The following is a 12581-nucleotide window of genomic DNA, read 5'->3' on the forward strand; positions in this document are numbered from 1 at the left end:
TGCTGGTGGTTTTAGACTGTTTCCTCCTTTTCCCATACAGACTGTTGGAGTTTCCAGCTACGTGACCTCAGAAATGACTTTCTTTTAGCTCTGCAGAGTGGGAGTCTAGATTCTGCCATGTCACACCGACCCTGCAGTCACCTCCACAACTCCCGTAGCCGTACACTAAGGCAGTCTTGCCCAGTAAGACACTCACAGGACTGCTCTGAATGGCTTTAAAAACCAAGTTCTAGCAGGGAACTGCTTGAGGTGTTTCCAGGACCATGACGAAGCACCACCGTCCTCCCTTGGAGGAGGGATTAGGTGCAGTACTAGGCTGGATTACCAATCGATTGAGCCTGGATATTGGGCTGGGCTTAGAACTCAGCTTTTCCTTTTGCTTCTGTGTGCACTGTAACTCCTATTGGAGAGAATATATATAGATAAAATTACGTTTAGTCTGATTAAATGGAATATTTAAAGACTCGATTCTGTTCAAACGTTATTTGAATTGCATTGCTCTTACAGGTTGGAAATGCAGACGAGCTCCAGTCAGTGCTGGGGCTGGCACTGGTGTTACTGGTGCAGCTGTGGCATTACCCACCTTTTCACTTCATGGCACCTGCAGACAGAACAAGGGACGGGCAAGGAGACTGACGACGGGCAACAGCTATTTACGCTGCCCGCTGGTGAGAGATTAACCTCTAACTACAGCCAGTATGCCAGGGAACTAACTCGTCAGCTCACAAACCATACGAAGTTAAAAGCCCCAGCAAGTTTGTTACATACATACACAAGTTTGATGCTAGTTCAGTCCTTTATACTTCAATCTTAAAAGTTTTTCTGCGACGTAGAGACCAGCTTTTTTGTACACAGCTTCTATTGCAGCAATGGGTACAGGAGACCAATAATCTATCACTAGCCTGGTGTCTAATTAACATCGGCCTATCCCAAAACAGGAGAAACAAGTTGCAGGTTTGGGTTTTTTTTTTCTCCTTTTCCAAAGGTAAAGCCCTGCTGCTGTTCTCTGTAGCAAGTAAGACCACAAACAGGATGATATAGATAGCATAAATTCAAATATAATTGTACATCATTTATACCCAAGGCCGTGCTATACAACATTATGAACAGAGTAATTCCCCCAGTGGCATCACAATAAGCTTATTTCAAAATCCCTCCACTAATTTTAGAGATAACTTAGATACCTTCCATTACAAAGAAGTATCAAAATTTCAATAATGCTTTATTAAGGACAGATTAATATGCAGTATTTTTTTTTTTAAGCTAAAAACTAGAACTAAAACTTTAAGCTTCCATCTGGTCTGAAGCAGAACAAAGTGCTGTCTTCTCTTTACAAGAAATATGGAATACTTTCAAGTATCTTGTTCAAAGATACACAAGGTTTAAAATGTTCTAATTCATTCTACATACATACAGAGAAGTTAGTAGGCATTTAAGTCTCAAACTGTATTAGATGGGCTGACCATGTCCTGGTGAGCGGCTCTTGTGCCGCTGGATTCTGAAGCTGTTTCGGTAACTGCCAATGTAGAATCTGCAAAGTAGAAAATGTGTTGGTTTGGGGTTTTTTTTGTTTGTTTGTTGTTGGTTTTTTTTTCTTTTTAATATCCTCATTAATCTAGTAGAATTTGACTACTATATGCTTTACCTGTCTTAATTTGTCTGCCCATATCTGTTGCAAGTCTCCTTTTCAATGCTATTTAAAAACTGGTTTTAATATTGGGTTAACGTCAATCCAGAATAAAAATCACTTCTCAACCATAAAAAAGGATCTTCATAATCTTTTCAGTGCTTTAGACTCAGGCAGAGCTAAACAAATACAGCTGCATGTGTGTCAACAAAGCCTGAGGACGGCAAGCTCCCGAATACAGCATCCCCGGCCTCAGAACGCGAGGTTACAAACCTGAAGCAAGGCTTTCATCTCGCTGCAGTCTTGTAATAAGCAAAAGCAGCTTAAGATTAAATGCAAAGCTTCTTGTCGAACAGTTATATTGTCTGTTATGGAAGGCGGGAGGAGGAATGTAGCACCAGCTGAGATAGAAAGGAGAACCCAGATATGTCTAGAATGGGTCAAACGCTCTATAGAATTTAAGGCTTTGGGAATATGCACGAGCCCTTATCTATCAATTAGGGGAGCTGCCCAACACAAAAACCCCACTTTCCTTAATTCAGGTTGTGCCAGTAGCGTTGTGAAAGAGCTCTATTGTGAGTGCGGTAAGAAAGGGCTTGGAGGTTTTGAAAGCGGTTTAGAAGAGCTGAATGCACATCATGTGGTTGGTGTTAAGTCATTGATCTGTACGATCAAGTACGTATAGTTAAAACCTCGCTTAAATGAAAGCAGCCGCTCCACGTCCTCATCCCAGTTTCTGAATCCGTCGCCTGAAAGGATACACTAATGCAGTGGAGATTTGAAAGCTCTTCTCCAGGGGATAACTGGGACACAAATATAAGCAACTGCTTAGATTCTAGAGCGAAGCGTTGATCAGAGTCCCCGCATCCGAGAGCTTGGTTATTATCTGATGTTATTTCCTGCAGACCAGACGATGCAGCCTACACCTAAGACTTTGGGAAGGCGGCAGAGGGGAGATACGCTCCGGACCTTGTCGGTCCTGGAAGGGCTCTGAACATTAGTGTACACACCACAGAGACCGGCCCTGCTCAGCAACGTTTACCAATAGTTAGTGGATCTGCTGATTGGGGCCCCCAATGTTCACTTTTCTTACCAAAAAAAAAAAAAAAAAGGAAAAGGTGACGCTGGCAGCCAAATGCTAGTCACAAGCACTTTGCGCTATTTAGTCGCTTGGAGGAAGGAGGGAAGAGCTAGGACAGGTTAGAGAAGACCGTAAATAGCAAAGCAGCATCTAGAATAAGGCATAAAAAGCAGAGAGGTCCCTAGAACAAAACACTCCCACTCTGTCGTACTCTCCCTTGAGGGAGCACGTGTCTGCTATCGATTTATTTTCCCACCTTTGCCTGGCTGTATATCCACAATCATGCAGTCGTCATCTTCCTCATCTTCCTCGGTGTCTGCCTGAAATCCATCCATCTCCGCAGCTTCAGCCTTTAGGAAAAAAAGAGGTATCAGCTGCGTATCAGCAAGCTGACGGTGCTAACGTGCGACAGCAAGCACAGCCAGCGCCGTGAAGGACCCCAGCGCGCGCTCCTCACAACTGGGACTCGCAGCACTGTCTGATCAGTCGGGCATATTTGTAGGGAAGAAAAATAAGCGGCCCCTGGCTTCAACAGACGCTGACTTTTGATAAAAGGCCTCGTCTGCAATGGCTCGTACCGCAGGAAGAGCGCCAAGCTTCTGCTCCAAGATGTTTCCCTGTTACACAACGCCATGAACAGCCTACACATTGAAAAGTCAGCTCAAACCTTAATTGAGATCTGACTCAGTTTTGTTGGGTTTTCTGGAAGGCAAATCTCTCCCCCCACCCAGCTGATTATTTTGGATGCTTTCTTCCTTCTGAAGACTTTTGCTTGTCAAGTTTGAAGCGTGTTCTCCCCCTGACTCCTCCTCATCTTTGCCAATTAGCTTTTATTCAGGGAGGGGCCTTCTTCCTTTGGTGACCCAATTTTCTGCCATGGGAGCAGCACAAAGTACTCGCTTTGAATGGAGAAAATTAATACAAGGAGCAATACAAACGGAATTTGCGCAGCATTGAACAGCTGTGAGTGTTTTTTGGCCGTGTCGTCCCCCCCCCCCGCCATGGGAACCATGGAACGAAAGTCTCAGACCTAGAACCTGGTCCCCAGCCCCTGCAAGCCGTTCTCCAGGAGAAAACATTTTAAATTTACATCTTTCATTAAAGTCACAGTTCTCGGATTAAGCATTCCCCTCCTACACGTGGGCAGGTACTGCCCACTTCAATACCGAGTTGTTCTCTCTCCGCAGTTTATGTAAGAGCACCTTTACTTACACGAGTCCTGGCGTGAGCTACACGGCAGAGAAGCACGTGCCGGGGCAGAGAACCTGGCAGCCTTGACCTACCCATCGCTCCCAGGCTCTCCCCACGCTCCAGCCTCGCTCCGCAGGAAGGACGGGACCTCAATACCTCAGCAGCGCCGATTTAGATGTCAGGCACGAAAGGCCTCTGACACCTTTGCTCTGAGCTGCACGGCACCGCACCTGGCAAGGGCAGCTTTGAGATGCTTTCAAGAGCTTTGAAGAATTCAGGCCGGTGATGTAATTCTACTAAAAAAACCCTTTGTTTTGCTATTTCTGCTCAAGTAGTTGGTTACAAGCAGAATTTCCAGTGGGTGCCAAGCAAAGATTTTTATCTCTGCCTTTATTTAGTGTATAAGAAAAAAAAAAAACAAACCCCAAGCAGATGGAGTTTGGGGGCTGAACAGCTTCTCACAAGTCTCTGATCCCTATCAATACTTGAACGCAGAGCTTTTTCAGGAGAAAAGCCAAAGAAGCCAAGAATAAAGTGGGCAGGAAAAGCGTAACAAGCCATGTCTGTGGCTTTTTTCCTCACCCCCTTATCCGCAGGGGATGAGGAATAAATCCACTGACAGTACAACCCCTGTCCTACCTGTAGGTTTGCGAGCAAACAGTTGATAACACCAACCTTCAGGACCTAAAGCCTTCACTGTCTTAAACGCATGACAGAGCATCACACAGCTAAAGCACCGATCACATACTTCGCAGTCATCCTTTTGGATGATTAAGCTCTTAATACTACCTGCGGTTACCCTGAAAAGCAGAGGCAAACAACAGGAAGACCGCAACAAAGCTCAGAGCTGGAGTAGCTACTACTCCAAATCCATCTCATTTTGTTCCTACGAATGATTATATTTTTAAAGCAGCTCTTGAAATTCGGCTCTGCGTATGAGAGCGTAAGCGGGAGACTTTACAGACTATTACAGGTTGAGTTGCAGCGCTTAGGAACCACATTTAATCAGTACACATGCAACCGATGTAAGTCGCCAGCTCGGGCTATACATCTGGCAGCCGTACACACACACATAAAAACCTGCATACAAATTATATACAGCTGTAAAACCAAGGCCAAGCAGGCACTCAGAAACTATTCACAGCTTGGATGCAATCACTGCCAAATAGCAGAAAATGGAAGAACAGCAGGAGAGCAACATTTCAAACGGAACAGACAGTCCAAGCTGGAGAAACACAAAAGAAACCCATCTCTTTAGAGTCACATAATTTCACTCCTTTCCCCACAAAAAGGGTCTTTTTGTATGAAGATCTGTAGCTGGGTATTTTGACTCCGCTCACGGCAGATCGAGGCCAATTTGGGAGGCACGCCAGGACGCTCGCCTGCTGAAGACGCACAGCTACGTTCCCGTCATTCTTTACTGGGGAAGAGCACCAGGAAAGGAACTCACCTGTTCAGCATCCCGAGGCCTCTTCATGAATTTAGTGATGGACATGCTGCCGGTGGCCTTCCTCTTTACCGACATGGGGGTGGTCTGCAGGACCGCCACGCCTGGCACGCTGCCACCCTCCTCCTTCCCCGAAGAAGGGACTTGGGTGACGTAGTTCCATTGACAAGGGACGGGGAGATGCTCTTGATCAAAACTCTTCAGCACCTCCGAGTGGACGTACCAGCACATCCTATATTCGGGTCTCTTCTCGTACACAGAGATCTCGGAAATGATTCGCTTTAGCCTGGCTTTGGAAGGGACACCGCTGTCCTCGCCAACAGGCGTCTGCGGCCGGGAGGTGTGGGGGCTCGCAGGGCTCGCGTCGCTACAGTCGGCGGCTGCAGTCACATCACTGAACAGTCCTTGCCGGCAGCACTCCTGGAATTCCTGGATGATCACTTTGCTCCCGTTCACGTTGCCATGCAGCAGCGGCAGAAGCTGGCCAAGGACTGCAGAGGAGAAAGGAGAGATAAAGGTTGTGGGGAAGAACAGTTTAAAAGGCTGAGAAAAAGCCAGACTGACATAACCTATCAGTACGCACGCTCCGGAAAGACGACAAATAGGTTGAGAATAATTTTAGACACGGGATTGTAACAGGAGCTAAATTTGGTGGAGAATAGTCACCCCCAATAATAACAACCACCTGAAGTGAAAGCTTCGACCCTTATTCTAGCCTTTACGTGCATTGTTCACATCCTTGTGTTCATCACGCACAGGACATACTCAGTACTGGTCACAAACTAAATCCTCTCCCCCTGAACAATAAACGGGTCAATGGGCTCGAGCACTTCTAGCAAGCACTCCTAAATCTGAGTTTACTGAAATCTTGTTGGCTTTATTTCCTAGATTATCTAGAGCAAGAGTTTTTGGAGAACGTAACTACGGCCATACCAGACGCACCGCCAGAAAACTCCTTTCCAGGAATAGAGATTCCTTGGATTTCAGACTTGTCAAAACCAGGTCATTCTGAATTGGACACTCAATACAGAAGTCTGTTCTCTCCAAAGCAGAGTACAACAGTGCGTAAGTACAACTATTTAGCCCTTCGGGTCTTACTTTGCTGGTCTTTTGCTCTTCTTTTACTACATTTCTGTATCTGCTGTTCTTCCTCTGCAACAGGCGAATCCAGGACACAAGCTGTGAACTGCTGGAGAACCTTTAGGTCCGCATTCGCGCTGCTGTCATTTTCTGCACTTTCCCAGAGGCAGCCGATTTTCACCGGCTGTAGAACACGGAACCTCTTCCCCTTGGCCATCAGTTCGTCCCACTCCTTTGCTTTCAGCTTTTGACGAACCTTCTGATTCTCCGGATCGCACTCCTAAAGCCACAGGCGAGAAAGAACTCGATACATTCATTCCAGGAAAAACAAAAGCTTTTTAGACCCAGCTTTTCACCGTGTTCCCCGAGCTATGGAAGTCTGCTCCTGAACCATGCAGACCTGAGATGAGTTACATCACTGCTAAGACTACACACGTTCTTCCTCTGCCAATATTTGTTACAAGATTCATTGGGAACAGAGATGGAAATCCAGTGACACCCAGTTCACTTACTTCTGTCACTCCTTCATCTTCGGATAGGTACCCATGGGGTACAAAAAACCCATCGTCATCATCTTCATCCTCTCCCTCCTCTTCATCATCCTAAAAATAAACTCTGCTAATTAGAAATTACACTGACGAGTGCAATTGGTTCAGAAGAGTGTTTTTCAGCAAGCGGAACCCTTACCCCTTCACTATGGGAGAGACTTTCTCCAGGTTCCTCCTCTTCCCATTCTTCATCGCTATCTACTTCGTAGTCCAGGAGTTTCTAGAAGAAATGCCAACATGTCATTTCGGTAAATAACTTGAGAGCACAACGCCAGACCCCATTCTGGGGTTCAAAACTCAGTAGCAAGAGGGAACATGCAAGCGGATCGGAAATCCCAGAGAACAAGCGCACTTGGCCAACCCCATATCCACTTTAAGAGCATAAAGAAAGAAAAGAATCCAACGACACTGCCTCCGAGGTGCTTACACTGTCCTTCGACCAAGGATTCCTGGGGCGGATGACAGCGGTTTTCTTGTTCCACGTGCCCCAGTATGCAGGACGGTGATTCTCACAAAACTGCAGAAGTTTCATTCTACCGAATTTCCCCCTCTCAGGAACGGCATCTGTTTTGCAGTTATCCACTACCACCACGTCACTGTTAAAAGAAGACACCACCTTCAGTACTTGCAGCACACTCCCCTGCTGCTCAGGAAAACGTCTTCTAAAAAGCTTCAGTTCAGCCACAATACCAACCCAGAGCCTCAGACCATTAGAACAGCCACTCTCGATGCGCTTGCAAGAACGTGGGTCCCAGACAAGCCACCTCCCTCCTTAACAGCACCTCTGTTTTAGCTATCGATAAGTTTGGCAAAACCAAACACCGCTAAAGGCCACTAGCGTCCGGCGCTGAAGGGAGCTGCCTGAAGCGCAAGATATCCTACGGGGAAGGACTTAAGAAGCATTGTACGGAACGAAGGAAATCTCTATCATAACGTACTGCTCCTCCGTGGAAATAATTCTCATACAAAATGAGTATTCGGAGAAAACCTCCATCTTTCCATCATCTCCAATATTAGAATAAAGACTACCTCAAAACCATTCTGCGGTTCGTTACCTAAAAAAAGAGTGAAGAAAGCCCCCCAAACACAGACTAACCTGTTTACTACGTCGGCACTGTTATTGACAAAAGTAGGTCCAGTTTTACGCGGTTTACGACACTTTAGATCCCTCAAGAAAGAAACGTCACTATTCTGTGCACGCAGGAGCTTATCCAGCTGTTCTAAGAAGTCTGGATCCAGGGCGATACGACAGAGGGGAGCTAAGACCATGTTCTCCTTAATTTCAAAAGGAGCAAACTTTCCACAAGAGCCAGCAAGAATCTGAAACATCAAGCGAGGATTCGTTAGGGTCTGAACACCTGAAAAAACGCAGCAACACCACATTTAAGATCTACAACAAACCTCAACAGCAGGTGGTGAGGTTGGAGCGAAGATTGGGGTTAAGCCTTTCCTATCTGAGTCTCCGACAGATCTTCTCAAGGGAATCTAGGTCCTCAGATTTTTCCTGAGCTGAGATTTTTACTAAAGCAACTACAAACTACTTTTGCAGTCTCTGCTCCGGTCACAGGCTTTTTTTAAAATCCTTTACACTTTTGAAATTAGGAAGTAAGAAATCCTAATGCTTTGTCCACCTAAGAAGCTCTAAGGGACAGATCAGAAGGAAATCAGCGTCTGCGTTAGAAGTCAAGCAATGAAAGGCCAACAAAACACAGGAATAGCAATATCTCACCTTGGGGGCTTGTGGAGTCTTTGGTTTCTGGAAGAACCTCGTAATTTCTGCTTTCTGTGCATTAATACGCTGCAATCAGAATCAAAATGCAAATTACAAACACAAGGGTAGGACAAGGCCTTATAATTCAAGGTGAGCTCATGCATGAGCCAACTTCAAATCTAGTGAGGCATAAAGCAAAGCTCAGTTATTTACCAGCTCCTGTAACTCAACTAAAAAAAACAGTAATTGTCTTCCCCTAACACAGCTATAGGTATTCCAATGTCATTGCTAAGAAAAAGGATAGACCTCACCTATGGGCACTGAAGAAACAAATGCAGGAAGAATTTAACAGATAAAGGCAAAGACGCCAACACACACGAAAGTAACAGAGAAGAAACCTCCGTGACACCGCACCACCAGCTGAGATTGGACAGGCTGCATCCCAAACGGACACGCTCCCTCCCAAGTGGCACGTCAGCAAGAGGGACACCGAGGGAGGGTACACTGCCCGGAGAACCGCAGCACCTGCGGGAGCCCTGTTGCGAATGGCTCAGCAGCCGTCGGCCGGGCGCCAGGGACCACGTTAACATCGTTTGACCGTAGCAGAAGAATTTAGAGACGAGCCAGAGAAAGCATTTACCTTTTCCTCCTCTCTTAACCGTTTCTCCTCTTCTTTCTTTCTCTTCTCCTCCAGTTTTGCCCTTTAATACAAAGTTCATTTTAATTGACACAAATCATGAAGTGTTTATTTGCGCTGAGGAAGAGCTGAGAAGCCTCACGCCTTGACTAAGACTCCATCACGCTAGACAAGAAGATAATCTATTTATTCCGTCAAGGACCATACTTGGTTAAGCATACAGGACTCTCTTCATTCCTTCTAGAGCAAATATTGACCCGTTTTAGCCACAAAGTAGCTAGACTGCTTCAAGTTTCCCTGGGTACCAGGAAAGGGTATTTAGGGTGTTACCGAGTTACAAGCGACTTCCCCACCAGAGAGGGCACCAGTGCCAGCAAATTGCAAAAGTACAAACAAGACTGGTCAGGAAGGGAAAACTCAAGTGGAGCATGACAGCTCTTTTCAGCCATTTCAAATCAGAAGCCCGGGTCAGCCCGCAAGCGAAAAGTACTGCTGAGATTAGGCTCTGGTGTACACAGCCTTTCAAGGGCTTAAAAGACATCCCGTGACAAAGAGGCACACGGTGTTTGACCGGTACAGCCTCTAGAAAGGACGGCTAAGGTGGGTACGGAAAGGTGCTCACATCCTTACACGTTATTCCCCAGGACCTGCGGAAAGCAAACCACTTACTCTAACGCTTCCTGCCTCTCCTTGCGTTTCTCCTCCTTCACTCTCAGCTTCTCAGCTTTTTCCTTTTCTTCTTTTTCTTTCTTTTCTCTCCTTTCTTTCTCTTTCAACTCTTTCTCTTCTTCTTTCTTCTTCTTCGCCTCCTCCTTGGCTCGCTCTTTCGCGGCTTTTGCTTCTTCTTTCAGTCTTCCCTTTTCCTCCCTTTCCGCTTGCAGCTTCTGCAGCTTGTCTGCGCGCTCCTGATCCTGGTTCAGAAACAAGCCATCAAGCAAGCTGTCTTTTTGTACACAGTAACAGCAGCTTGCATAACCCCCACCCCCCCAACCCCGAGTAAAATAAGGACTTAATTTCTTCAGCTGAGATACTAGAGCAGATTCCTGCAGCCACCCTGCGCTTGACCTGCAGCATCATTTCCAGCTATCACAGCACATAAAGTCACCAACCGCAGCTACCTGTTGCCTCAGCTGACTGAGCTATCTTGTACTGGCTCTCTGAAGGCATTAATTGTTCTCTTCTCCTAACAAATGACGGCGTTTCCATTTTCTAAGCATCAAGGAAAGCTTTGTATTCCACTCGCTTTACATTCGAGTCATCTTCATTAGCAACGTGGCATCACAAGGGTGTGTAGCGGTAGGAAGAGGGGGTAACGGCTTCAAACTGGGAGAGGGGAGATTTAGATGAGATATCAGGAAGAAATATTTCCCTGCGGGGGCGGTGAGCCCCTGGGGCAGGTTGCCCCGAGAAGCTGTGGCTGCCCCATCCCTGGAGGTGGTCAAGGCCAGGTTGGACGGGGCTTGGAGCAACCTGGGCTGGTGGGAGGTGTGCCAGGTGGAACTGGATGATCTTCAAGGTCCCTTCCAACCTAAACCATTCCATGATTATGGAAAATTATACAGGATTTTTTTTAAAAAATACTAAATTAAAAATTATATTTAAGATTTCAGATTGTTACCGAATGACTTTCTTTGGAAATACACAGCTCATGAGCTAAGCTTTCACACTTTTATACCATGGTAGCCCTACACTGATATAAGTTGGAACAGTGAATTTGATCTGATTTTGCACTGTAAACCCATAAGGGTTTTCCAACTATGTTTTTTGCTGTCTCAGGTGGTAAACAGCCGCCCAACTCTGGATTATACAGCTGTGTTATAAGACCTGGAGCTCACATAAAAAAATGTCACTTATGTTAGTGCACGTTAGATAACCAGACAACACCAGTCACCCTCTGCTTATTTAAGGGACGGTATGGGAACAGTGGGGGGAAGATTACATTGAAAGTGTTGCTGTTCACCATATTTCCTCCCAAAGCAACCAAAATTCTCATTGTGGATCTACTGACACAAAGGAGAACACAGTAGGCTTACTAAAAAAATGGCAAATTAAAGAAAGATAACTTCCCTACGTTGCAGGCATCAGCGACTTCTCCAGGAAACTGGGGGGGGAGTATGTCTGTGCTCAGACATACAAATACCCTCACTGTGTGTTTTCAGTTTTGTTTTATTTATTTCGCATCTCTTCTTGGCAACACCAAGACTTGACTGCACAGTGTCACAATGTACAAATAACTGCAGAAGGCAACCAACATACAAAATGGTGCCAAGGGTAAAAAAAAAAAACAAAACCCCACACCAAAAAACCAACAATATTGTCAAGACTGAGTCATGGGAATCAGTGAAAATCTACCGGGTAGTTTGGAAAATGGTGTGAAGTTAACAGCAAGATTGGCAGGTCTATTTAATTTTTAGCGTAATAAAGCTTCCATTCTCATCTCTCTCCCTCACATCGCTGCTATTTTTAACATACATAGAGAAGGGAAGAAAACAACAGATTGGACTTCTGTGCGGGGCACTGTAAAAAGCAAGCGTCTCGGGAGCAGGCTCAACCACATATAGCTTAGATTAAAAAAAAAAAAAACAAAACAACCCACAGCAGTCCCCTACCAACTTTATAAACTAGTTACTAAGAAACACAATACGAATTCCTAAGCACAATTCCTTCCCAACCGCAGTTGAAATAACACCCGGTTTTCCAGCAGGCAAAGCCCGCTCGTACAGCGCTGCCTGTTCAAGAACTCCCTGCGATCCGTCAGCCTCCTTTATATTTAGCGTTTTACGACCGAAAGCAGAACAGGCAGCAAAATTATCGCACCTCCGTTTTGTTACGGAACGGGGTTTGCTGACTAGCAGCGCTCAAGCAGAGATCGGAGCTCGAGCGTTTCCCGCTGCGACATCCAACAGGTTCTTCAGCCACAAACGCAGTGGCCCATTTGCCTCACTGATTAACAAAGGGACAGACCCGACATTTGGTGGCTTAAAAGGAGGAAGGGTGAGAACGATGAAGCAGGAACGGACCCTAAAGCGAAGGCTCTGGAAGATTTCACCTGGATCTGTCCGCTTAGCGGGCTGCACCTTCGCAGGAAGGGTTTGAAAAAATTCTCGAAAGCATTTTGACAAGCAGTCAGCAACATTTAGTTCCTTAATACCATACGAAAGCGCACACAGAAATGCAGTGCGGGCCACCCACACCTCATTACATATGCATTAAGAAGCTCTGGAACGAGCCAAGCGCTTTAACTGCGTGCATTAAGATC

The 12581-nt window shown here is 45.9% G+C and overlaps 1 protein-coding gene across 1 annotated transcript in view; it reads right to left on the reverse strand.

Annotated features, from left to right (window-relative positions):
• Positions 1-1203: 1203 nt before the first annotated feature.
• CHAF1A (chromatin assembly factor 1, subunit A (p150)) overlaps positions 1204-12581 on the reverse strand; it is a 15284-nt gene continuing 3906 nt past the window's right edge. The window contains exons 4-14 of the mRNA XM_009895592.1: positions 9992-10233; positions 9326-9386; positions 8704-8772; positions 8071-8294; positions 7402-7570; positions 7114-7194; positions 6939-7028; positions 6445-6706; positions 5350-5837; positions 2965-3058; positions 1204-1531 (exon numbers count right to left, since the gene is read on the reverse strand). Of these exons, the coding sequence (XP_009893894.1) occupies positions 1440-1531; positions 2965-3058; positions 5350-5837; positions 6445-6706; positions 6939-7028; positions 7114-7194; positions 7402-7570; positions 8071-8294; positions 8704-8772; positions 9326-9386; positions 9992-10233 (1872 nt within the window). The 3' untranslated portion in view covers positions 1204-1439. The remainder of the gene's footprint in view (positions 1532-2964; positions 3059-5349; positions 5838-6444; positions 6707-6938; positions 7029-7113; positions 7195-7401; positions 7571-8070; positions 8295-8703; positions 8773-9325; positions 9387-9991; positions 10234-12581) is intronic.

The sequence above is a fragment of the Charadrius vociferus genome, unplaced genomic scaffold (genome assembly GCF_000708025.1).
Source record: "Charadrius vociferus isolate BGI_N301 unplaced genomic scaffold, ASM70802v2 scaffold310, whole genome shotgun sequence".
In the NCBI taxonomy this organism is placed as follows: Eukaryota; Metazoa; Chordata; class Aves; order Charadriiformes; family Charadriidae; genus Charadrius; species Charadrius vociferus.